The 27,679-nt window shown below is 45.2% G+C and overlaps 3 protein-coding genes across 3 annotated transcripts; all 3 read right to left on the bottom strand.

Moving 5' to 3' along the window:
- Positions 1-245: 245 nt before the first annotated feature.
- On the bottom strand, positions 246-991 carry F5891DRAFT_986521 (uncharacterized protein; the record flags this gene model as incomplete). Its single annotated transcript, XM_041377785.1, has 6 exons — positions 246-305; positions 386-460; positions 485-519; positions 596-620; positions 646-759; positions 863-991. 6 exons carry the CDS (start codon positions 989-991, stop codon positions 246-248), a joined length of 438 nt encoding a protein of 145 aa, XP_041218296.1.
- Positions 992-3,802: 2,811 nt separating this feature from the next.
- Positions 3,803-4,965, bottom strand: F5891DRAFT_986520 (uncharacterized protein; the record flags this gene model as incomplete). Its single annotated transcript, XM_041377784.1, has 5 exons — positions 3,803-3,828; positions 3,928-4,155; positions 4,243-4,477; positions 4,604-4,758; positions 4,845-4,965. The coding sequence occupies 5 exons, from the start codon at positions 4,963-4,965 to the stop codon at positions 3,803-3,805; spliced, it is 765 nt and encodes a 254-aa protein (XP_041218295.1).
- A 4,559-nt stretch (positions 4,966-9,524) lies between these two features.
- On the bottom strand, positions 9,525-10,186 carry F5891DRAFT_1197370 (uncharacterized protein; the record flags this gene model as incomplete). Its single annotated transcript, XM_041368476.1, has 3 exons — positions 9,525-9,725; positions 9,773-10,045; positions 10,097-10,186. 3 exons carry the CDS (start codon positions 10,184-10,186, stop codon positions 9,525-9,527), a joined length of 564 nt encoding a protein of 187 aa, XP_041218294.1.
- Between the last annotated feature and the right edge of the window lie 17,493 nt (positions 10,187-27,679).

Raw genomic sequence — 27,679 nt, 5'->3', positions numbered from 1 at the left:
CCCTTGCTAAAGTCTACCTTTGTTTAAGATTTGAATACACTTTTTATGATACTAATATTTTAAATGTTAACTCACAAAAGTGTGTTTGTATTCAAAATATGGTCAGCAGGAAAATTTTGCTTTAGTACACCAATTGAATGTTGCTTGTATTTAAAATGCACTCGTCAGAAAAATTGTAATGAGATTTAAAATGATGCCCATGATATGAAGCTGCATGGGTGGTTGGGTGTGAGATACTGCTAACATCAACACTGGCCTCTGCGCCCAAAATGTGACAGACGGATGTCAATGTCCTCGGTCAGTCCCTGTGAGTATTCAAGTGGTTGAAGTTCTAAAGAGCTCAAATTAGTGAATCTCTATGCCACAGAATCATTCATCAACTTACCCTCCAAAGATTGCTGTAATAGTAGCTATAGGATAACTCCATGAAGAGGTTGCCATTGACAAATTTCTGACCAGGCTGAGCACCAACTACAGCACACACCTGGTTAGTCAACAATATATTTAGATATGCAGGACCTGAAGGGACAAGCATAGAGCAGGCACTACTCAGACTCCAGATTATGGAACTCAGTCATCAGCAGAGCCTCAAAACCATAGCGCACAGGCTGCACGCAAGCCTACAATTGCAATCCAGAAACGCACATTGATATACATGATCCAGTGGAGAGCACCAGGAATATTTGGCTTGGGAATGGTATAATTAGTGAAGAGTGTCACAACAACAACACCAGCAAGAGACATAGCCGCAGATTTGGTCTTAAAGCATGCGGCTCATCTGCATAGCAATAGAGAAAGTGTGCAAGTGGCTCTTTGGGGCCGGTTAGGTGGTGCTAGCAATAGGACATAACAATACCCTTACCTTTCCAGCACCCAGTTTGCCCATGAGGACCGTCAGTTTTCCAGGAGTAACAAAACCAGAAATATCGTCCAAGAGACGATGTTGTGTGACTCCAGAGATGGGAACTGAGTGTTGCAATTGTGAGAACATTGAACATTGAGTACACGAGATCACATGATGCGACACGATGTGACATGAATTTGGCATGCACAAATCAAAGAACTATGGGGTGATGTGTGGGAAATGGTCCTCACCAGAATTATTAAGGAGTTGAGGTGCCCCAAAGGAGCACAAGCGCTCCGCTGCCTTCCTGTGCCGAAGGCACAACAGGTGTGGACTCGTGATATGCAGAAGTTCAATTGACCCAATCAATTATGCTATACATGTGGATGTGGATGTGGATGTGGATGTGGTGGTGAACTCATTCCTGAATGTGATGAGAGGGATGCAACAGTGTACTTCCTGGTGTGTGGTGATGTGTGGTGCTGTGGTGCTGTGGATATGTGGTTTACGATGTACATGGTGAAGGCAGGTAGGAAGACATTGGCGACACAGTCCCTGACATGAGCGGTGCAATTGAGTGGGAGGTACTGGAGGAGATGTAAATTGGGGAGGGGAGGAAATGGCTGAGAACAGGAAAAGGTATTTGCCTGCTTTGAGGGTAAGTGTCATTTCTCGCCTTCGAGGAAGGATCAACTCCGACTTCTGTCACGACTGTCATGATACATGAAGGCCAGTTGGTGCTATGGGGTCTTTAGTTTGAGATGAAAGATGCCGACTAAGAGAAATGTACAGAGCTCATTCTTGGTACAACTATCTAGCTGGATTGTTTCTGCAAACTTGTATGTCTCGCAGCAAAAGATGACAGGAACACTGTGCTGTTTTGCCATCATAGCTACAAGGGCCGTGCCTGCATGGGGGCGCCGTTCAAATGTAGGGAGTGAGCGCCCACTAAGACTGTCGACACCTCTGTAATAACAGATCCAATGGATGGCAGAAGGAGATAAGTGCAGGGAATGCCCATGGCAGAAAGTACGAAGAGCAGCTTCTTGCCTATTCCGTAGGCTATGGTATGAGGTTATAAACAGGGCTATAGTAACAGGGCCTCTTGCCTTCTAGCATTGGCCATGAATCGACGACCACAACTGAGAATTGCTTCCTATCATCCCGTGCACCAACCACTGGGAACTTGTTCTGAACAAACAACTATCAGCTGATGAAAACAGGAAAGTGTGAAGCTTGTTACTAAGTATACGTCAGAATGATGTCTCCATCTTTGATCTTGGTCCCTGCAGTCTCTTGGCGGGGATCTGCACCGGATCAAGGATTGATACTGCAGTACAGCATCCTTAAGGCGACCTTCTGAACCAAGCCAGCGGTGAGGATCAAACTTGTCAAGGGCTTACCTATGGGGAAGCCAGTTCTGTTATGTTAGGGGGTTTGGCACCAGGGACACTTCCAAGGGTCTGTCTGAGGTGTCAGGGATCCTGCCTGAGCCTCGAGGTCCATAGGTAATATAGCTAGAGCATGTCAGTAGTCACCTCTTGCCCATTCCAGTTGTTCTGTTCCTTCTGTCTGGTCTGAGTGCCACCTCTCCACTGTGTAGTTGAGAGAGCAAGCTTGAGTGTTTGAATGTTGGTGCGATCACGAGAAGTCAGTTGAGAAGGGTCATTTAAGCTGACAGGTTATCGCCCCTAGCTATATGAAAATATAAATGAAATACATTTATTAGAAGAGAAAGACCTCACCATTTCGCTTTTGATTTGCCTTGACTGATGAGTCTGTATAGTCCTCATCATGCTACTCAGTAGGTTGTTGTCCATAACCAGACAAGTGACACAAAAAGGCACATGACCAACCTCGAGAAAAGCTCCTCACACCACGAGCTCGATCGCCTGGAGATTCTGTCACTCAAGCAAGCCTAGGTGCCTCTAGTACATCAGTAGATTTACAAGGGAAAAAGCCTCTTCTAGACAAACCCGAAGGTGGAGGATCTGGGGAATGAGGATCTGCGGAAGATGTGAATGAATGCACAACAGCACTCACGAAGAAAGGAGAACCAACTCCAAGTTCGAGATTCTTATGAGCACTGTGTAGGCAAAGACTTGAGGACACCAGGAACTGTTTTATGGTGAGCTGTTCCCAATAGTTTTGAGCTGCTGCTTACCTCCTGCGAACCACCCAAAATCAACCATTTGTTTGCCGTCCTCGATGATTAATCAGCGGGGTGATGGTGAGCTCTCTTGTGAACAAGGAAGCAAGAGAGCAACACCATGTCGTACAGCTGATCCTTTGTGGTGTGAGAAATAATGAATGCAGTGAAAGCAAGGCATGACCAACCCATCAAGTCCCAGTGCATAGCAGTGGTCCCTTTAGAATCTGGTGGAAAATATCATGGAGACTTGAGGCAGAATACGTGACTGCTGAAAGTAGGACGGAGGACCTTGGGATAAAATTGTGCTTATTCAGACATGAAGGCATGTAGGTGCCCATTTGAGTTCAAGGACCCCACTATGGCAATGTATTATATGCAGCACAGTCCCACAGGCAGCATTGCAGATAACAAATGTGCCATCCATGCTGCTACTGGCTAAGAAAATGATTTAATAGGCGCGATAGAACTTACTTCAAAGATGATTCAGTCAAAGCTCGACCCAGAACTCCAGTGAATCTTGAGCCACAAGGCCGTGGACAATATCTTACACGAGAATGCACGAAATGGATCTGAACATTGGATGTCGAGGATAGCAATCCATGTCTCGAGGTCTTGTGACAGGGACCACATTGGTGGCCCATCCTTGCAGTGCTTAGTGCATTATTCTTGTGTTGTGACTGGTGTGAAGCAGCAGATCCACCTCTCCAAGTTTTTCACCATCACGCGCGGGAGATATTGAACGAAGCGCTTACGATAAACAAACTGACTAAAAGACGGCCGCAAACAGGCAGAGCCTCGTGCTCTATTTACCAGAAGACTGATTGGTGACTTCCTGCGCGATGTGTTTTCAGTCACTGTCACAGCGTGACACTAGATCATCTGAAAAAGCTTTGGTGAGAGTGAGATACATTCAACAGATGAACGAACTCACCGAAGACGATAGTGTGCAGCAGATGACTGACTCCAAGATTGACCACAAACATTTCAGCGGTGTACAGGCACCCATCTGGACGGTCACATCTAGACCGACGTCCGTGTTGTCCGGGTTCATCTTGCATGGGAAGTTCCAGAGTGTCTGTGGCCTTGCGCTTGGACCTGGACCTGGACGTCCCAGGAAGGCTTGGCAGCAGTAAAGGCAGAAGATAGAACTGCAGCTTGGCTAATTTAGCTCAATCTCAGAGTCCTAAATATCATCACTTACAACCAGTATCAAATGGAGTTTATGCTGCTGGAGTCCACGAAGGACCTGGCACCGGGTCTTCTGCGTCAAAATAATCCACTGGTAGATATTCTGGCTTGGAAGGGACATAGTCTGTCGCTGTATAGGAAGAGGGCTGTAAGTTGATCCCTTTCATCCTTCCTGGAGTCTTTCTCTTGCAACTCGATGCAAGCGAGAATATCTTTCGGGCAGGAGGACACATCTTATCAAAGTTGATCTTTTCAAGGCGTGAGAGAGCGATGTTGGTGACTCCTGGATCACACTTGCAATCATTGTGAGCATGAAAATGTCCAATCAGCGAACTTTGAACATGTACTCATTATTTGTTGAGAGCTGTCTTGACGTCAAAGGATTTTACGAGTGCGGCAAAGGCCTGTCCATTGCACACCAGCAGAACTACTTTGAAGCACTTATGCAGTAGCTCAGGCTGCTGGTCTCCGGTGCGGAAGAAGCGCACTGTAGGGGGCATGAAGATGACATCTTCCTTGCACTCTGTGACCTGCTCAATATCCTGTTGAATCCATAGGCAAACTTTCTTAACCCCTTGATGGAATGTCAGGCATCACTTATTACTATTATTATAAACAAGAAAGGTACGCACTGGACACCGACCAGGTCAGTATTCTCACTGATGATGGAGACCCAACGGCTGTTTGTGGCAGATTCTGCTTTACTAGCACCATGAGCTGGTGCAATGGCACATGGAGGAGTAGATGGTGCGTCACCAATCTCATCGGCAGGAGATGACATGTTCAATGACTGCGCTGATTGAGTGTTGTTAGCAGAGTTGATGAGGGAAGAAAAATAAGATGACAAGAAAGACAACTGCTTCCTACTTCCTACTTGCCTTGTATCTGGTCGGCCAATGTGGCACAAATGCATTGGACCACTGGCATTCGACAATTTCAAGTTGATGTGGCACAGTGGCAGTAACAACATGTTCCCATCAACACACGCATGTGACCCTAACGTAGCCCAGAAGCTTAAGATTCCTCTATGATACTCTAGGACAAATTTGTCAATTCGTCAGCAATAAAATCAATAGCAGCACGCCAGCAGGTATACATCTCGTTCTCGGTATGCAATCAATCCTGATGCTTACTCCGAGTCTGAGTCACTAAGCTCAATTGACAGAAGTTCTTATTGGAATCTTGACTTTTGGCTTTATGTTCTCTCAGAGTGGAAGGAAGTGTTGACCCTGCGACCTTGAGGAAGAGCGATCCATCAGGCACTTCTGCACCCTCCAGTTCTGAAGCTGTACCCTTGAAGTAGTAGCCTTTGGTCCGTGGACCATAAAATGAAGAGAAATGTGCAAAGGCACGCTGAGTCTACTCCTACAGACAAGCAGGAGTTGCGTAAGCTTGCGGAGGTGAGCTATGATAGCAGTTACAGGCAGAAGGGTCTCAAGTCCTTCTGAAGGTGCGGGTCGAATGTCAAGCAAGTAGCTTTAGCAGAACAAGGAGTTCAAGGTAAAACCCAGTAAGATTAAAGTAAGGAACATCTACTTTAATTGTCGACCTTATATAAGGCTACTCTATCGTATCTAAGCTCAGCTTGAAGCTGGGTTCTAATCTGCTTATCTATCGAGTCAGAGATACCATGCATGAGGCAGGCTTCTATCTATGATAAGGACTGCGAGGCATCCTTCTATCTGTATTATGAGGCAATCATGAGGCTTGCCTTCTATCTTGATAACAAGAATAGGTCTTCTAGACCTATGTCATCATATGCGGTCCAGATCGCTTATCTAAGCCGGCATCTTCCGGGCTTCTCTTCTAATCATCATCTGTCATCAAGGCCTAAAGGCCCGGGTATCGTGTCATTGCCGTGCAAGGTGGCATAGGGCATATCTGTAGCTGGGGGCTCACGTCATGTTACTGTAACAGATAGTAAAGGGGGTGACGTTCCAGACGTTCCTCAAACCCGGTCAGTATGACAGTTAGTGTCTAGGTAAAATACTCTATGCCCTCATGCTATGGTTACAACGAACTTATTAGTTTTGGGCAACATGGCCATCGAGACCAAGAGCGTGTCATTCCAGCTGGTACCGCTGTAGGAAGGCACCTGAGACACATATTACAGTGACCTATCTCCGTATAATACGAGGGAACGGACGTGCATAATATCCCGTATGATACAGGCCAGTGGACCATGGGCCCAGGATAACAATATCCTCGACTATGACAGATGGGCCAGGAGGCAAATTATTCCCGATGGAGGCAGGTGGGCCCATGCAGAGAATATATAGAGTAGATGAGTGGGCCAATGTACATGAATATTAGGTAGACAGTGGGCTGAGGTAGTTGGATATTATGCAGATGGGTGTATTAAGGTAGATATGTATGAGATAGATGGTAGGTACTTGTTATCACATTCATGGGTGGGCCCAGACACATATTAAATTAGATGGGTGGGCCGAGGGTATTATAAAATATTGTATTATACGTGTGGGCCCAGACACATATTAATGAGACCGGTGGGCCGAGGGTGGTATAAAATATAGATGAGTGGGCCCATGTGTATCCTAACGAGACACCAAGTTCCAACCACCAGAATTTGAGTCAACTGTACCGAGTTCCGAGTTCCAAGGTCCGGGACCCAGAACTCAACACATAATTTAGTTAATACTTTCCATGTTAAATGGCCAACCGAAGTTGAGATGTTTCTGAAGAGAGCAGCAGGTGCTCTTTTGACATGGCCTTTGATGGTGCTTAGGTTGTCTTGCAGAATGTGGAATCCGGGGTGCAAAGCTTGTGTTGCCCTACAAGAAGCCAAGTTCCGACCACCAAAATGTGAGTCAACGTACTCAGAGGAGGTAATAAATCAAAGTTACCGAGTTCCCGGAGCAGCAGGTGATCTCCTGACATGGCTGTGCGGAGCTTGTGTTGCCCTACAAGACACAAAATTCTGACCACCCAAATATGGGTCAACCGTACCGACCTCTGAGTTCCAGGACCTGGGAGTCGACAAATGAATATCTGATGACCAGCACACTTCCAATCAGGTAGTATTTCATTGAGCAATGGATGATAATACATCTTTGACAGCCAAAATTATCCCAAGCTCCCTTATCTGATCCTCTCTATCTCCACCCCCTATAACACCAAAGTCTGGACATCCAGCATTCAGCGTCTGATTTCCCAAGATTAACATCCAGCATGAACGGTTCTTCCCCTTCCCCTCCTGATAGCATAAACATCTGGCGCACTTGGGCCCTGACTGTGACTTATGAAGCAGGGGAATATACCGAACAGAAATTCAAGGCAGAGAAGACTGAAGGAGGCCCAGTCATACCTTCCCCCAACCTAGACACTGATCTGGTGATGGCGTGTGATCGCTTGGCTGATGTACTCATAAAGGCATATAAAAATCCCAGTGGGTCTTTGTGCAGATTCAGAAAATTCATTTTATCATTCAAATTCCTGCATGACAGTTCAGATGCAGATGGATATTGCAAGATGTAACAAATTGATCTCCCCGAAGGACACCGGGCATAATGAACATAGAGAGGCGAGGTTGCTTGAGAGGTGTCCTCCTGGCCATGAAGGCAAAAGGTTGGTTGATGAACCTGCCACAATTGTCGATGCATCTGGTGCCATCATTGCATGGTACCTCCCAGACACCCTGACTGACACCACCCAGGTGTGTAATATACATTGTTACTCAATGGATATTGAATATTAATGGAACCTACAGAAGGAAATCAGGGAGGCCACCAATTTTCTCGCTCCAAGCCTCGAAAAAAGTGTAAGGGCTTATGGCAATTGGCAAACTAATCAAACATTGTTCAACTGGGGCTCGGAAGATGTTGGACCAACTCCCAGATGCATCAATCTATCTCCGGCATGGTTTCAACAGGGACATGAGGTAGGATCTGATGAGATGGTGATTCCAGCAGTCATACTCACCAATCCCAAAGAATGTGTCAGATCCGGAGGTATCTGCATCATTAAAGGGACCTTCCTGCAAGAATATCCTCAAAGCCATTGCAAGGCCAGCAGCCATCGCGTCCATGGCACTCAGAGTCATGCATCCTGAGCAGTACTGGGCAGGATTGAGAATCTTGTCAAACCTTGGAAATACAGCAGTAAGCAAGGATCTGCCACAGATGCCGGAGGCCCTGCAGTACTAGGCATCTGTGTTTAACACCCTCTCCATCATTTCCAATTGGGAAACCCCCCATCATCGAGACCACATGTCCATTGCTGAATGCTTCGACATTCTCACCACTGTGGGGAACTATTCTAATGCTCGGATGACAATGCCAAGCCTTCAGCTGGAGTTCAAGTACAATTCCAGCTGTATGATTGCGTTTTCCGGAAGGATTGTGAGAGACGGTCCATACAGCGGTGAAGGATCAAACGAAGAGCAAGCATTGTGACCTATATACATTCCAACAAATGAATACCATGTACCAATGGTTATCCGGACCTTAATACTCAATTTTGAGCATTTGCAAAGTGATATGTGGGACTGAATAATTTGGATGCAAGCCTCGGTATTCCATAATTGGAACTTGGGACTTGACATGTGGGAGTCCCGAGTGCCAGGTTACTGAGTCCCAACACCTGGACCTCAGCACATGATATTTGAGACTGGGGGAAGATGTATAAATACACTCGAATTAACATTTGTTATTGCCATACACATTTGACAAAACCCTGAGCCCTGACATTGTGGACTCTGGACTCGACATGGTTCTGAATACCGAGTCCCAGAAGCCCAGGTCCCGAGTCCCAAATTTTGGAGGTCGGGGTTCGGCAACCTGGAGCTCGGCAACTGTGTTGGGTGTCAGGGTATTTGGAGCATTGGAGATAGCATTTGTCAGTATTTTGCATTTCATGGTTCATGTTTCGTGGTTATGGAATCGGGCGTCAGGGACTCGGTATTGAGAACAGTGTCGAGTCCCAGGTCATGAGCTCCGAGTCCCAAGTCCCGAACCCCAGACCCAACAGTTGCCGAGCTCCGGGTCGCTGAACCCTGACCTCCAAAATTCGGGACTCGGGACCTGGGGTTCGGCACTCGGGACTCGGAGCTCGTGACCTGGGACTCGACACTGTTCTCAATACTGAGTCCCTGACGCCCAATTCCATAACCATGAAACATGAACCATGAAGCGCAAAATACTGACACATGCTATCTCCAATGCTCTGGATACCCTGACACCCAACACAGTTGCCGAGCTCCGGGTCTCCAAACCTCGACCTCCAAAATTCAGGACTCGGGACCTGGGCTTCCAGGACTCAGATGTAAGATTTTTGAATGCATAGAATATGTTACATCCTGTATACAATGAAGACTGAATGGGACTACACTCCTTTGCCTTTCCTCAATTTCTCTAACATGTCAGTGTACATCTTCACCTCTCCCATCTTGGCTTTGATGCCCTGATCTTGCTCCTCCATCAATGCTTCCATGTGTTCTTTAATGAACCTCAGTCCCATAAGTGGTGGAGTCGAAGTGTTTTTCAACTTCTCTGGAAGAACCAAAGCATCATCCTCAACATTAAGCTGATACAGATAAGTCATCAATCAAGGTAATTCATCTAAGATCTTACCGCCCAATACTGGTAGTGAGAGATGCAGGAAGCCATTATTTCACCCCACTGCCATGGTTGATCAGGGATTGTGGTGTTTCCCATCCACCATGGACATGTATATGCGAACACAATCCGGGACGGATGTCCTGCAATTGGCTCATCATGAAATGAAAGGAGGTGGAATGAAAAGACGTTGTCCGGAACCATGTTCCAGGTTAGCGTGGAATACAACTTAAGGATATAAGCGACAGGGACCGGAACCACTGACACAATATTCTGTGAAGCGGAGTACTGCAGGAGTGGTGTGACAAAAGTCTGCTCAAATTCTTAGCATTGACCAACAAAGTCAATAGTTGCAAGGCTCAGCTTCAGGGGTTGGTAATGGCTTCCAGCATTCAGAGTGCCAGAAGTGGATGCAGGAGTTGCAGACATGGCTAATACAGGACTATGGCACTGGCAATACAAGGGAAAGATGGTGAAGATGTGAAGATAAGAATCACTGATGGATGGATACGAAATTCAAACTCCGACATGGGCTGACCCAGACAATTCCCAGGCCTCAATTGTGTATGTGGAAAAAGGGACTTCATGAGAAAACAATGTTCATTCATCTCCAGCCTCTATCAACACATTTTGTAGGTCTTGAAAAGCTGCCTGTGCATCCTGTGCAAGCAATGAATACATTTGGGATTGCCTTCCGGCATAGCATCTGTGACCCGGAAGGTGTTTCTCCAATGATTCCTGCATGTGGTTGCCCCATTGGGTTGTTTTCCACAAAAAGAACTTACATGTCCAATCCATCCCCAATTTGACCAATAGCATTTCCTCCCTCCATCGATCCTGTAGTGCCTTTGCCCTCAGCCAATGGACTCGGTAAACTTGGCATGGGTCCAGTCAGGTAACCGTGGGATATGACATGCAAGCAGGAACTCACATTCCTCATTCCACGATTGATCAGGACCCCCGAGGTCGACTTCAACAGACCAAAACCAAGCCAAAGATTCATTTTGTTGACCTTGGGCATTTGGGTCGCCCACTGCAGTGCTGATTTTGAGTTGCTTGCGAAGCAGGGGTTTGTATTTCTGAAGCTGGTCTTGCCCCGGCTCAAGTTTCATCATTTGCTTCTTTGTCTTTGTATATATGCTGGCATGGAGGGAGACTGCCTGCTGCACCGATGTCACCTGGGACCAAGCTTGAGTTTTCAGGGCCTGGGATTTGGCCTGCCTAACGGTTGTTCGGAACAGGATCGCCTTGTTGCAAAGGTAAATGTGGAGATTGTGAAGGGCATCATTGGCCTGCCCTTCACGAAGCGACATCTCCAGGGGAATCAGATCCTCTGCTGTGCATCGTCTGCATCTATCGACCCCCAGGTTCGATGGCAATGGTATTACAGTAAGCTCGGGAGAGTTTGTCCATGTATGAGATGTCTCTGTGAAATCTGCCGGGTCATCATTGAGATCATCTAGAATATCTATGTCCAAGTCCTCAGGTTCATCATCTGCATCAAATCCCTCCCCGAGATGTGTTAGAGCAGATCGAGCAAATCCATCTATCTGGCCTTGGAGCTGATCCCATTGACGGGCGATGTCTAATCTCTGTGTCTCGGTGGATCTTCTTCCAATCCTTCAGACCTCGATGAGCAATGCAATCTGAGCCTCTTCAATTGCTAACCCTGTTGATATCCATGTCGCCACAGATCTGTGAGAGGGTGCTGCATTGCGGGTGTTACCCTCCTCTAACAATCTAAGCTCGATCTCCTTTTTGCTAGGTGCTGAGTGCAATATTAATTCAGACCTCGATAGAGACAATGGAACTCAATGTACCCTTTTTGATATTGATCTCATATTCATCCATGGCTGAAGGATCATTCAATCTGCTTGACTGAGCTATCCTCTCCCTGGATAACCATTCTGTCTTCAAATGTGAGGGTGCTGCTTCATCGAGTCTGTTGAATGCCTTTCCACTTTCCAAGATGCCATTTCTAGCCAGTTTGTACTTCCGGCATAGAGTCCTTTTCATGTGAATCATCTTGCAGAAATTGGAGTCATTCATTTGATAATCAAGGCATTCCTTTTGGTGGGGAGATGTCATTCCCTGAGCAGTAGGGGAGATCAGATTGAGCCGTGCCCATAGTGTCTCCATGATCTCTCCATCGATCCGACCAATGCTTCCAATAAAGTTAGAAGCATATCGGACATAGCAGCTGTCCTGATGGCCATGAATGTGCCATAACCCAATTCCACGAATGATGGTTATGTTCATTTGTCTGCAAGTGACCCATGGTTCAACTCCCCCGATACTGGTGGACTCCAGCTTGTGCCGAGCAGCATTAGCTTGATTTACTGCCCGGTGATTGTTGCAGCTTGATTTTTCCACTGTGTCAGCAGCCTCTGCCAGATGCATTTTATACCTGTCCTTTCCTACCATGAATCCAAGCCCATCGGACAGCCAAACTTCATTGAATGGCTTAATGGGATGCAGATGTTTGGCTTTGAAATTTCCGTCCATCACAAATGACCGGATGTATTTTCAGCTTGGATCACTAGTATTATTACGGAGGCCACAGTGGTTCAGAATAGGACTCACTCATCAAGAGATTTATTCTCTGACAACAGCACATTAATCCCAGGCTGAGGACATGCCAGGCAAAATAATGCGAGTTCTCCTGTGCTCGTGTTATCAGAATGATGGCCGAAGCCATGCCATTTCATTGTCTTCAACTGCCTCCACTGTCGAGCGACCCTCATGAGCTCTCTGTATTGGTCCAAAACAAATTCAAAAACCAGCCTTCGAACTCAAAATGGACGGGGAGGGTATGCCACTCCTTCCAGACATCACCAACACCAAACTTGAGGAGAAGAAGGCCATAGTGAGGGCCTTTCTTACATCGCACTATCGTGAGTTTGTCGTCGCATCACCTGACAAATTGTTCAATGCATGGACAAAGGGATATGCTCCGGGAAGGACAAGGCGGTTGTGCCATGGAGTGCCATTGTACAAAGTCAGGATGACTTCGTGGCCCAGACATATCTTCTGGTGGATGTTGACTTGAAGGAACCTTCGAAGCTGCAAATTTGGGACACCACTACCTTGCTCCATTTCTGGCGTGCTCGGCAGGAAACAGGCGAAGGTCCCACATTTCTGTTCAAAGCATGGAAGAACAAAGATGGGGACATGATACCATCTGTCATATCTGGCAACTCGCCCTCTCCTCAGACTCATATAGTGAGAAGGCAGCCGAGGGTTACCATCCAAAGGCCTCGGGAGTCATCGACAGAAGCTGAGAGTGATAAGGAGAGTGCTACTCATCATATGGAGCATGATGTGGATGATGACCTGGCTGACGGGAGACCTCTGCTGAAGAAACACAGGACGGGAGGTCCTACACTCAGAGGGCCAGCAGTCCCACATGCAATTCCAAAGCCTTGCCCAGCCAAGCCGGCCAAAAAAGGTGCATTACTGACATCATGAATGGGAGACCTCCTTGCTGAGTTAACTGAAGATGCGACGGGCGAGGTTAGAGATGATGTTGAAATGGAAGAGAGTATCACGCCGCCAGCACAGAAAAGGAGGCGGGGCACTTGAGTCACTGTTGAACCATCCATGAGGACGACCCGGAGTAAGTTGCAAATGCCAGTAGACAGTACACCTAGAGTAACCAGAGCACGGGGACGCACTTAATGTACATATATGTTCCTGCCCTCATGTGTAATGTCATATGTGCTATTATGTATATGTCAAAGTACTAACAACCTAATTGTAAATCCCAAATCCCAAATCTTGAGTACCAAGGCCTGAGTACTGAACCCCAAGTACCGAACCCCGAACACCGGGCACTGAGTACCAAGTACCAAGGCCTGAGTACCGAGCCCCGAGCACCGAGCACCGAGTACTGAGCACTGGGTACCGAGCACCGAGTACTGAGAACAGAAAGCCGGGCAGCGAGTAATGGGTGGGTAGAGTATACAAGTACCAAGGACTACCTACTGAGTAGGTACAGTATACAAGTACCAAGTATTAAGTACTTAGCAGGTAAAGTATACTGAAATGTGTCTACTATCAGACATTGATCAATATTTACATGTTACTTGAGTCCTCAAAGGCCTCAATGAGGGTATCTAATACCTTCAGCATTTTGGAGGTTGACTCCCTTACCCTTTGCATCCTCCAGAGGTCAGCATCTGCTTTCCGCAGCTTGTCGCATGTTTCAGCCCATGCCATCCTGAATGGTCTGTCAGCCTCAAGAATTTGGGCTACTGTAGGGGCAGGAAGATCTTCATGACACTGTTGGTAATCACCCAGGCGATCTACAATTGATTGAACTTGCAGGATATTAGCAGAGATAAATAATCAAATGTTGCATACTTACTTTCAGCTTGATCATAAGATCTGATTGGCATGAACTCCTGAACCATAGCACGCAGTGCTTCATTGTTGAGTTCCAGCTCGGGCAATTGACGTTCGGCAGTTTCTGAAATAGCTTGGGAGATAACATGAGTAAAGAACATGAAATGATATGACTATACCTACAAGGTATGGATGCCTCTGGTACAACCGAAGTGGCCAGATGAGGCTCCGGAGTCGATTCATTCACTGGGGAAATGCCATGAAAGGTGAACATGAAATAGAAAGAATGACCCCACCAGCCATAGGAAAATTGGGTACAACCGGAGCATCATCAGACGAAATCAAGGTATCCTCCAGACCAAGATACAAGTCTGGGTCATCGTAAAGGGCCAGTCCATCTGCCAGAGCCGGAGATGATGGATCTGGAAGTATGTGATGAATTTGCACATGTGGAATATGTACATTTGAATTGGAAAACATACCGGGAATCACATTCAACACATCCAAACCACCGGACGACCCGGAATCAGAGTCTAACTCATCATCTGGCCCAAGGTATATATCATCTAATGGATCTAAACCATGTTAGATCAATTGACTGAAATCAGAAAAAACAAAACATACCAAGGGACATCCGGGACTGGGAGGACTCATCCACATCCATTGAAGTGAATTCAGTGACTGGAGGGTCATGAAATCTGACCCCAGGTTGAGAACTCATGATATCTGATGAGCTGATGAACTGATTGATAACTGATAACATTGAAGTTCAACAGATGGCCAGCGATTGCGGAAAGTTGAACCATGACCAAACAAACACAAACAATGAATGATTTTTAACATTGTCCTTCAATTGTATTGTTTCTTTGAAACTTCATTCTAGTGATAACAGATTTCACCCTGCTTTTAACATTCTCACATCTGTCAACTCCATCCAAATGTCTACTCAAGTTCAATCTTCCTTGGCTGACCTCAAGGCATCCACTGCTCAACTTGTGGGCATCATTGCCGGCGCCCGGCATGTCCCAGCCAGCTCAGTGGACGTCCACCTTGCTCTGACAAAGCAGGTCACCACTCTTTTGGTATGTTGAACTCATTAAAATAGTGTAATATTAATGTTTCTAATGTCTGGGTAGGCTGACATCATCTGGGCCTATGAGAAAGGGAAATACATCCCTGGAATTGTGGCGTCCTGCTCCAAGGAGCTGATGAGGGTGCGTTCCATGACTCCCCGGGCATTACCCAACTGGCACAGCATTGGCCATGATGACCCCTGGGTGGCTATACATGCCTGGCACAAGCAAGTCCATGCCTGGGAGGTGTTGGGTGATAATTCCTGTGATCTCCCTGTTGTCCCTAATGTTTCCACTGGCCCACTGACTGTCAACCTTCCGTCTCCACCTGTCCCTTCACCTGCACCTGTCCCTTCCCCCACCCCTGTCATTCCCTCACCTCCAGTCGTCGCTGGACCTTCCGGCAAGATGACCCCCGAGGTCCGGGACAAAGGAAAAGGTAAGGCCACCTCCGTCGACCTGGAGCTGGAAGTTGGGGGGAGCAACAAAAGGAAGTCTCCGATGATTTCTGGACACTCCTCCCAACCTCCAAAGTCAGCGATGAATGCATGCAAGCGTGTCAAGTCAAGTCAACTCCCAAAGTCGAAGCTGTTTGTGGAGTCGGAAGATGATGAAGACCCAATTGTTCAGGTATGTGTTCTGGCATATTTGGGACATGCTCTCAATTTGTTGCAGCCGATTTCGCGTGGAGTGCCGGAGGTCGTCCTTCCCCAGTGCTCCACCATTGTTGTAAGGAAGCCCCAGTCGCCTCAGTCACCTGGTTCCCCCAAGAAGCAATCATTTGGGCCTGCTTCAGTAAGTCTGATTTATCTGTTTGGACCTTAAATATATGCTCATGTGTCCACAGCTGACTGCCGGCAGTCGTCCGGAGGTCACGGTGAGTCGTTTGGACTTGTCTGGACCTCCCATGTATAATTGTCACTCATTCCCATTACATTAGAAATCTCCCATCAGTCGTCTGGAGGCTCGCATCAGTCGTCTGGAGGCTCGGGGCAGTCGTCTGGAGGCTCGGGTAAGTCTTAGAAGTTCTCCAGAAACTCATATGTGTATTAACAATCTGTCAGGCAACCTCCGGCAGTCGTCCAGAAGTTGAGGAGCCCTCTGAAGATACTTCCAGTGCTTCGGATGGTGACCCGCCGGCCAATACCACATTTGATATCACCATTCCTGGCCCAGTGAGTACTCCAATTAATTCCCCTTCGTCCATCTACTAATGGATACCACAGAACAACCCCTGCCATTATTGTGTCAAGGAGAATTGGCCCTGTGCGACTCGTTTGGACAAGAGAACCAGTCTCCCCTGCTTGTCTTGCATCCGCTGCTCCACCAAGAAGATCAAATGCAACTCTGCATCTCTGGGATCCCCACCCAAACGGATCTGAGGGAAGTCTACCACCAGCCGGATGCGTTCCAAGACACCTGCCCCTGCTCCATCCAATGCTCTGCCTCCCTCCCGGTCAAGGGCCCGAACTCGTAGTCAATCTCGTGGCCTGTCCCGACCTCCGGCCATCCCTGCTGCAACTACACCCCAGGTGCAGTCACATGGTCGCAGCAAGACCATCACCATCAAGAAGACATCTGCACCTGCACCTGCACCTGTCCCTGCACCTGTCCCTGCACCTGCGCCAGCTGGTAAGTCACCCAAACCCTTGATGACCGGCTGACCTAATTTTTTACTTAGCAGTCAGGTCTTCCAGCATTGCAGTGCCTCGTGCAGCACTCGATGTTCCCATGCCATATCTCCATTCCATGGCAATTGCAATTCGGGATGGTGCAGCTCGCATCATGATTCTTGAGGCTCAGGTGCAGGAGCAGGACACTAAGATTGATACCCTGCAATGCCTCCATGAGAGCCTCCGGCGCACAGTGATCGACCAGCACCCTTCATTTTCACTTCTGGACACACCGGCCGTTGCATCAATGTTGCTTGATCAAGGAGGTCCCCCCCATCCATTCACCCCTCCCCTCCGCACTTTCCAACCTCATTGATTTGGACATTTCAGTGATGGAACCCACACCCTTGACGCCTGAGCATGGATCTGCTATGGTAGGTCCCATGGTTGAGCCCACCCAAGTTCAGCCTGAGGGTCCACAATCCTCCAGTGAAATTGTGCTCCCAGATGAACCAGGCAACCTCTTGCCAGAATCCTCTGGCGATATTGTGGTCCTAATGAACCAGGTAACCTCCTGCCAGAATATGCTTCTTCTGATGAGGAGATGGATGTTGAGGGAAAGGTTGATCTTCCTGGTGAGGAGGTTGAAATGGCTACATAATTGCTCAGTGATAGATGTACATAAATCTTTTTCAATGCATGTTACCTATGCCACAATTGAATGATTGAATGATCAGTCCCAATATCCAGAACTCGAAACTGTAGATTGAGGTAGATATCACTGAAACCCAAACACCCAAATGTCAAATTCTCAGTGCCAAACCCTGAGTCCCAGGTGCTGGGTGCCGAGTCCCAAAATTTGGAACTCAGGATTTGACATTTGAGACGAACGACATCTCTCAGATAATGTTTAAATCAACCTACGTATATCTGTAAACATTTTACTAACCCCCATTCCCCAAACCGAGATGTATCAACCCCCAAACCCGAGACTGCCAGGTCTCGGGTTTTGGGGTTTGGGGGTCCCGGAACTCGGAACTCGGGAAATTTGGGGAGATCAATAAAATTTGATTTACAATTGAGTTGGTTGACAAACACATTGACTTACCCATGTTTGAAATATATTTTGTTTACACATACCGAGTTCCGAGTTCCGGACCCCTGAACCCCGAGACCCGGCAGTCTTGGGTTTCAGGGGTCCGGAACTCGGAACTTATGGAAATTTGGGGAGATCAATAAAATTTGATTTACAATAGAGTTGATTGACAAACACATTGACTTACTGTTAAGACCATGCACGAAGGGTAGGACTGATTCTGAGGGGCTTGGCTTCAGCTTGTGCGCTGCGCCCCTTACCCGAGTATGTGCCCTTAATTTCAGATTGGTGTCCGAAGAAAGTCCGAAGACGTCTGAAGGCATGGGAAACTTCAGAAGGACTTTCCGGACAGGTACAAGTAACTTCCGGATGAGTGCAGGAAAGTTCTGGAGGAACTTCCGGAAATTACAATGGGGTTTCGTCCTAATACAGATACGTGTAATGGCTACTCAGGACTTGTCCTGAGTAGAAGTAAACAGAGGAAAGGCTGCAAGGACAAAGTCCGAAGCAGAATAGGTCTCACTGCGGGCATTTTCTCATTTTCCTCCACCAAACATCCAAAAAACATTGAATTAGAAGATAGAAATTTCTTTTTATTGTGTGTATCAAAACATTGAAAAAAAATAATGAATGTATTGAAGATTTTCTGTATGCAAGACATAATCTAAAAATGAGTCATTTTCCCTCAAGAAACAGTCTATATTTTTCATTCATCATTCCTCAAATAACAATTTACAATCATGTTAAATTTTTTGCCTCTGTTTTTTCAGTGTTTTGTCTATCAAAAATCTCAATTACTTCATCCTGTTCACCATATGTTTGATCCAAGAACATTGAAAAATCATATAACAAATAATAATAAATATTTTGACAATGTTTTGTTAAGGAAAAACAAAGAAACTTTCAAACTTTCATTTGTATATTTGATCAGAGGAAATTTATGAAACATGCCCCATGTTTTGTAAGAATAAATACATAATGTTTGCAGTATATTCCTCCTGCACAACACTTAAAAAACATTTATTATGTTCAGAGAAAAAAAATGAAACATGATTGCAGGATACTCTGCCTCAGAACATGCACAAATTATACATTGTTTTCTGCACACAATAGGTGGAAAATACAGCATTATCCTTGAAGGAACATGATGAATTTTTGCATCATGTCCCACACACAGAAAATCATTGAAACATAAATTATCATTTTTTCAATGTTTTGACAGACAAAATGAAGGTACACTGGTCCAAGTAGTGCTGCTAAGAACCAAGAACCATTCGGCGGGGAAATGAGAACAAAATGGTGTGACAATATAGAAGAGTTTTTTGAGAAGATTTTTAGTAATGGTGAAGCAATGAGTATAGAGGCAAGGTTGAGAGTGGGGGCGCAAGTGCCAAACCTGGGTCCAGTTCTACCAGAGTCGACAAACCCTGGATTGAACCTTTGCAAACTGTTCAGAGTGGTCATGTTTGGTTTTTTTGGGGTTCAAATGTGAACCATCCATGTCACAAGCCAACAACTGGACTACTTGGTGCAGCACTGAGGCAGTCATGTACTAAATACATCAACTGCAGTTTCACAGGCAGAAAGAAATGCAAATTAATGCCAAGTGATGTCAAGGAGCAAAAGCAGCTGGTTGTGCATAAGAAAGGCTGACTTAAAGGATTCATCAATTTTCTGTGTCCCATGGGCCATGACATGTGTAAGGATTGTCTATCCTCTACACACGGCCCGCACCTCAAAAAGGAAATCTGAGAACTGTCATTCACAAAGTCCACGTGACTCACAGATGCGAGAAAGCTCTACACTTCGCATCCGAGTTATGTGGATACATTCTCTCACTTCTCCATTCTCTCTTTTTCCGTTATCTTACCTTGTGCTCAAACTTCACGATACCCTTGTTTCACCAAAGTATTTTCACCTCGCCATATGCTCCCCATTCTTATTTCAGCCTAGTAAAGTACTCGAAAATGTATTTATACTGCTCATGTACACTCATAACAACAGCAGAATCATATGTTGGTTCCCTGCTCAAAGCAAACTTTGCTCTACAGAAAGTCTTAGCCTCTCGAAATGTTTCGTCTTCACACTTGCACCCCTACTCTCAACCTTGCCTCTATACTCATTGCTTCACCATTACTAAAAATCTTCTCAAAAAACCCTTCTATATTGTCACACCATTTTGTTCTCATTTCCCCGCCGAATGGTTCTTGGTTCTTAGCAGCACTACTTAAACCAGTGTACCTTCATTTTGTCTGTCAAAACATTGAAAAAATGATAATTTATGTTTCAATGATTTTCTGTGTGTGGGACATGATGCAAAAATTCATCATGTTCCTTCAAGGATAATGCTGTATTTTCCACCTATTGTGTGCAGAAAACAATGTATAATTTGTGCATGTTCTGAGGCAGAGTATCCTGCAATCATGTTTCATTTTTTTTCTCTGAACATAATAAATGTTTTTTAAGTGTTGTGCAGGAGGAATATACTGCAAACATTATGTATTTATTCTTACAAAACATGGGGCATGTTTCATAAATTTCCTCTGATCAAATATACAAATGAAAATTTGAAAGTTTCTTTGCTTTTCCTTAACAAAACATTGTCAAAATATTTATTATTATTTGTTATATGATTTTTCAATGTTCTTGGATCAAACATATGGTGAACAGGATGAAGTAATTGAGATTTTTGATACACAGAACATTGGAAAAACAGAGGCCAAAAAATTGACATGATTGTAAATTGTTATTTGAGGAATGATGAATGAAAAATATAGACTGTTTCTTGAGGGAAAATGACTCATTTTTAGATTATGTCTTGCATACAGAAAATCTTCAATACATTCATTATTTTTTTTCAATGTTTTGATACACACAATAAAAAGAAATTTCTATCTTCTAATTCAATGTTTTTTGGATGTTTGGTGGAGGAAAATGAGAAAATGCCCGCAGTGTCTGGAGGACCGCGGGAAAGATCCAGATGAACTTCCGGAAACTACAGAGGATCGGATGAGCGGATGAGCGGAGTATCAGATAAGCAGAGCTCCAGCCTAGGGAGAAACTCCCTAGGCCTGAGATGGATAACAACTAAGTTGGAAGACTAGAACTGATATGAGGACTTAGAGTGAAGACTAGTGCGAGGACTAATATGATATTCAGACTGAGGTACTACAAGACATATACATGAGTTTATATACTAAGAGAAATAACGGAAGGATCAATAAGCAGAGTCTGAGGCTATGTATGAAGCATATGCAAAGGTTGACAAACGCGAGTCGGAAATGAACATAGGTTAACAGATCAGTAAGCATACTGGTAATAGATATAACCGAGGTACCGGTAACAAGGAATACCGGATAGGCTGTGTTAATGTTATATGCACAGGAAATGAATCAAGAAGCTTATCGTATATCGGATAGGAAATGTATCTATACGTCAGATAGGATCGGATCGGACCGGATCGGATGTGGTCTGGATGAGATGCGTGGATATGCAAGATATAGTATTAGGGCAATGGGACAAGGGTGAATGATGCAGGCTAGCTGCGAAGGTAAAGGGATGTGGATGTGGATGTGCGGAGGTGCAGGGATCCGGATGGATAGAGGACTGCAGACATGGATAGGATATATGAAGGTCCGGATGAGGCGTGGGAATATTATCGGATGTAGGTCCGGAATACGGGATATGACACTTACCCATGTTTGAGATATATTTTGTTCTACATACTGAGTTCTGAGTTCTGGACCCCCAAACTCCAAGACTGCCGGGTCTCGGAGTTCGGGGGTCCGGAACTTGGAACTCGGTATGTAGAACAAAATATATTTCAAACATGGGTAAGTCAATGTGTTTGTCAATCAACTCAATTGTAAATCAAATTTTATTGATCTCCCCAAATTTCCACAAGTCCCGAGTTCCGGACCCCTGAAACCCAAGACTGCCAGGTCTCGGGTTTCAGGGTTCGGGGGCCTGGAACTCGGAACTCAGTATGTGTAAACAAAATATATTTCAAACATGGGTAAGTCAATGTGTTTGTCAATCAACTCCATTGTAAATCAAATTTTATTGATCTCCCCAAAGTTCCCCAAGTTCCAAGTTCCAGGACCCCTGAACCCCGAAACCCAAGACCCAGCAGTCTCGGGATTCGGGATTCGGGGGTTGGTACATCTCGGTTTGGGGTTTGGCACTGAAAATTTGACATATATATTTTTGTGAGTGTTGTGCTTCTGGTGTCCATGCTTATAAATAGGATATGTTGCACACCAGGGTTCAGGTGTGGGGTTTTTCCACTTCAGTCCTTGATTATTGGTCAATGCCACACATGGTCGATTCATGTTTTTGTGCTTAGGGGTTTAGATTTGGTGGTTGACGGTAGGTATATGCACTCATAGTGTACATGTATCCTACATGTTTGATTCACTGGTGGCTACATCAGCTGTATGTCTTGATGGAACATATCTAGGCTCACCCATATATGTACCCATCTATGTACAATTCCCCCACATCAGTCCACCCATCTATGCATTATCCCCCACCTTGGCCCACCCGTCTATGTAATACATCCTATGTTGGCCCACCTGTCTATATAATACATCCTACGTCGGCCCACCCATCGATATAATTATACCCCACCTCAGCCCACCTGTCTATGTAATAAATATTTTATCACACCCTCGGCCCACCCATCTATTTGATATCCCTTTCATCGGCCCACCCGTATATGTAATACTTTTCACATCAGCCCACTTGTATATGTAATACACCCCACGTCAGCCCACCCGTCTATGTAATATTCCCCTACCTCGGCCCACCCATATATGTAATACACCCCTGTCGGCCCGCCCGTCTATATAACAATATTTGCCTTACATCTCTCTTCAGCCCAGCTGTCTATAATATCTTACTCTACATATTACCCAGATGGGCCCACCTATCTCCATGAATGATCATATTCCCCCAGCCCATCTGTCAACATCAAGGATATATATATCATTGGCATACATGGGCCCACCCATCTCCATTGGAAATAATATGTGTTCTGGCCCATCCGTCATCATCGAGAATATACACAACATGGGCCCATGATCCACTGGCCCGTCTCATACGGGATATTATGGAGGTTGGGTGGCCCGTATAATACGGAATTTGTCACTGAAGGGGCTCTTTGAGAGCAACATCTCACAGTCATTCAATATGACACCGTTTGAACAGTTCTGGACTACACCCAATCATCAGATGGTCAAAGTGTTTCGGGAGGCATACGCGTCCCCTGCACTGATGGAAGCTTACACAGAGGTCAATGCCCTCCCTCATGACCCTGAAGATCACCTTGAGTGCGTTGTTGCCTCGCTCATGGTGTGGTCAGATGCTATGCACCTGGCGAACTTTGGGGATGCCTCCCTCTGGCCGTTTTATGTCTTTTTTGGGAATCAGTCCAAGTATACACGAGGCAAGCCCACGGCTCGTGCTTCACATCATTTGGCATATATTCCGACAGTACGTACCACTCATTTTCATTAATATCAGTATCTCAGTATCTCCTTCAGCTTCCAAATAATTTACAAGAAATCTACATGGATATCTTTGGCGAGGCTACAATGAGTGAGGTGCATATGCATCTGAAATGTGAACTGATGCAAGCAATATGGAGGTTGCTTCTAGATGGTAAGTTTATGGAAGCATATGAACACAGAATAGTGATCTGGTGCTCTGATGGGATCACACGAAGAGTATTTCCACATTTATTTTCATATTCGGCAGACTATCCTGAGAAGTAAGTACATGTTTCATTTGACGTGTGATTGGACATGAGGCATTAATGTGTTTTTTACTGCGCAGAGTTCTACTCGCTACTATAAAGTTTCTTGGATGGTGTCCCTGTCCATGCTGCCTGGTCAAGAAGGAGAATGTCCACAAGATGGGCATGAAACTTGACATGAAGGGTCGTGTAACTAACAGACGTGTTGATGATTTCCGACGACGGCGCAGTGTTGAAGAAGCCCGTACCTTGATTTTCTGGCTTGGAGTCCCTGTAGGTGGGAGTCGTGTCAAAGCGATACTCGATGAAGCTTCATATGTTCCAATCGTGGTAAGCAGCATCATATACTCTGCATCCTGTTTACTAATATATAGAGTCAGTCTGCGTTTTCTGAGAAACTTGCGCAACATACATTCAACATGTCCAATATGTTCCTCGTTGATCTGCTTCACAAGTTTGAGCTTGGCACTTGGAAGGCCAAATTTACCCATTTGATGCGGATACTTCACGCAGCTGGAGGGAATGCGATTCCAGATCTCAACAAATGGTAGTTTTATTTTGCATATCAATTGTCTTACAAGCTCACAGCGTTTTACATTAGATACCGCAAAGTACCAACATTTGGCAGGGGAACTATACGTCGCTTTCACAGCAATGCCTCCGCTATGAAAAAACTTGCAGCTCGTGACTTCGAGGACCTGTTACAGGTCAGTCAATTTTAATGATTGTCTGTTATCTATTTTTAATATTTCCAGTGCGCTATATCTGTCTTCGAGAAGCTATTGCCAGATGATCACAACAGGATTGTGCTCGATCTTCTATTCGATCTCTCCATTTGGCATGCATATGCCAAACTTCGAATGCACACAGAAGACACGCTTGCATTATTTGATACTGCAACCACGGTCATGGGCCAATCTATCTGAAAATTCTTCAAGACTACGTGTAGCTACTACCACACAACAGAACTCCCTCATGAGTATGCCGCACGTGGACATTGAGAGGCTGCATTAGCAGCAAAGCAGCCTTCATCTTCAGGTAAAGGGAAGCAGAAGTCCAGTCCCAAGTTCAAGGCCCTCAATTTGTCAACTTATAAGTTCCATGCTCTTGGACATTATCCTAGCACAATTCGATGTTTCAGTACTACAGACAGTTTTTCCACACAGCTGGTAAGTTTATCTCAAATTGAACTGTTGACTATCTGACATCCTATTTTTAGGGAGAACTCGAACACCGGCGAGCCAAGTGCTGGTACCCTAGGACAGCCAAGAATAAGAAGACCATGATCACTACAATGACCCACCTCAAAGCCCATGAACGGGTTATTGCACGGATTGTCCAACAGCGTGAGGAATTACTTAAGGCACCCAGTGCACCACGTGAACGTACTTCACCTGCTGTGCACTATCATATATCCAAATATTCTAAAGCATTGTATGATATGACTGGATGGCTTGGCAACCTGGCAGAAGACCCAGCAGTCAAAGTAAGTATTTCATTCATGTATTTTTTGATCTATTCATATGGTGTCATAGGACTTCATTCCAAGATTGAAAAACCATCTATTGGCAAGATTACGTGGTCTTGAGTACTTTGGAGACAAGGATGGTTTCTCTGACGAAGACAGGAGCCAGGTCATTCTCACTAACAATCAACTCTACGAACACAGTATCCTGCGCATCAACTATACAACCTATGACCTTCGCCGAGAGCAAGATTCAATGAATCCACAAAATCACGCTGACATCATGATGTTGTCACATGAGGATGATGAGGTCCGACATCCCTATTGGTACGCTCATATTATCAAGGTATTCCATGTCAATGTGTGGTACTATGGTCCTGGTGGTTCTCAAGCAGCACCTACTCGCATGCATGTGTTGTTTGTGCGTTGGTTCGGGCGAGACGTTGCCTTCAAAGCTGGGTGGTCTGCCAAATGACTCCATCGCATTGGATTTTTCAGTCGAGATGATCCTGACAGCTTTGGCTTCGTTGATCCTGATCAAGTGATCCGGGGAGTTCACTTAATTCCTGGATTTGCATATGGACAGACTAACACCCGACTCGGACCTTCATTCGTCCATCCACCTGAAGACAAGGATATGGACTACATGTATTATTATGTGAATCAGTACATATTGCCTTTGCTACTGCTACGTTCATCTAATTATTCATTTAGTTTCGTAGATAGGGACATGTTCATGCGTTTTCGAGGTGGTGTGGGCCACAAGATGCCTGAAGATCTATACGAGCTTCTGCGGAGTGACAGCAATGTGGAGGACGCAGATGAGAACGAAGACCTTAATTTTGGAGAGTTGGACGAACCTTGGGGAGGGGATGCTGAAGAGATTGACGAAGAGATTGACGAGGAGAGCAGTGAGAATAGCAAGGATGAAAATACTAACAATTCGGACGAGGAAGATGCAATTGTAGCTGACGAGGGAGAGGAGCTTGATGAGGATGTTCTTGCACAAGAGGGATATGGAGCCTTGTAATTATCACACTTTATCAGACTCAGAACACATGCTAAGGGAATATCACATGTGGATCAGACTTATAACAGTATATCATTTGAATCCAAGTACAATGTATACATGAATCTGCAATGAACTCGATGAGCTCCTTCCATTGACCATGTGTTCGAAGTGGACTGTATGCATTGCACGGAATATCAGGGAGGGATCAAACTTAGAGCAGTATATCATTGGTATATCAGGATTGTAGAAGCATCTCATTTGCGTAGCATACATGGGAACAACGGTAAGCTACGAACTACTCGACGTCATAATGATCAAGCGCTGGCGTCATCTTTTCAACACTCAAAACCCGTGACCCAGAAAATCTTGTGACCGTCAGCCGAATAAGGTAATATTGGTTTTCTGGACTTTTGGTGATGTAATGCATAAGGTATGCCACTGTACATATTAATTGAGTACCTGATGGGCCAACAACCTATAACATATTGAGTACTTAGAGAAATGAAGTGAAAATGCACCAGCAAAGTCAAACAGATATAGATAGGACATAGTATGGTGGATTGTAAGTAAGAATAGGCCTCGGAAGGGGATAGATGACCTTCAGATGACTTAAATGAACATGCAGAGCTTTTAGAAGGTAAATGGAGTGTCGAGAAGTACAATATGAGTTATCTGTAAGATTGGCAGGATATGTGCCCAGCACCAACCCAAGTGCTACAACAGTCAATGGATATTTAGTAGAGGAGAGCAAGCTGGATGCAGATAAGGGTGAGAATGAAGGGAAAATGATAGTGGGGCCATGTAACTGATGTTACTTGTAACAAGAGGTGAGAAATATACATGATGCTACATGAGTAATGCTAAGTACTGTCAAGTACTAAAGCAAACTAGGAAGTGAATCAAGTACATGATAATATGTAATATAAGGGTCCATAACATAGATATATGGAATGTGTGTGCATAGCACTGGAGGTATTGTCAGAATACACAGAAATGTAATAGAAATATGCACTGATGAACTGAATAGACATGGAATGGATGGATAGAGGATGTACATACCAATGTGCAACCAAAGTCATAGTGCATGTGAGCAGCTGATGAAGTGCTAAGTGCACAGGTATGAGATATGAGTCACACTGTGCATAGGAAGTGATTAAAGCATTGGAAGATTGGGCCTCTATGAGACTATAGAGATGTAAGTCTCTTTACCAGTTCCAGATGTCTTAGTCATCCATGGCTGATTCCTCTCCTTTTTGTCTCTCATTGCCTCCATCTAGCATTCTTGACTTCATGGCATCCAGTTCATTGACATTATCATCTTCATCATAGCTTCCTCTGGCTTCTCTTGTCATTTCAAATCAAGTGGTCCACAACAACAGAATAGCAATATCATGTGGGTCATTTATTGCTCAATCTATGGCAACTTCTCTCTTTTTACTAAAGAGAAATATGCTATGATCATGCAGTTTATGCTTCAGGAAAAACCCAACTTACTTAAGCTTGCCTTAAACAGACTTGAGTCATACTTTGTGTTACAAGTAACATCAGTCATATGACCCCCCTA

Source organism: Suillus fuscotomentosus, assembly GCF_016647785.1.
Source record: "Suillus fuscotomentosus strain FC203 chromosome Unknown F5891scaffold_121, whole genome shotgun sequence".
Classification (NCBI taxonomy): domain Eukaryota; kingdom Fungi; phylum Basidiomycota; class Agaricomycetes; order Boletales; family Suillaceae; genus Suillus; species Suillus fuscotomentosus.
This window is presented reverse-complemented; position numbering and strand designations above follow the sequence as displayed.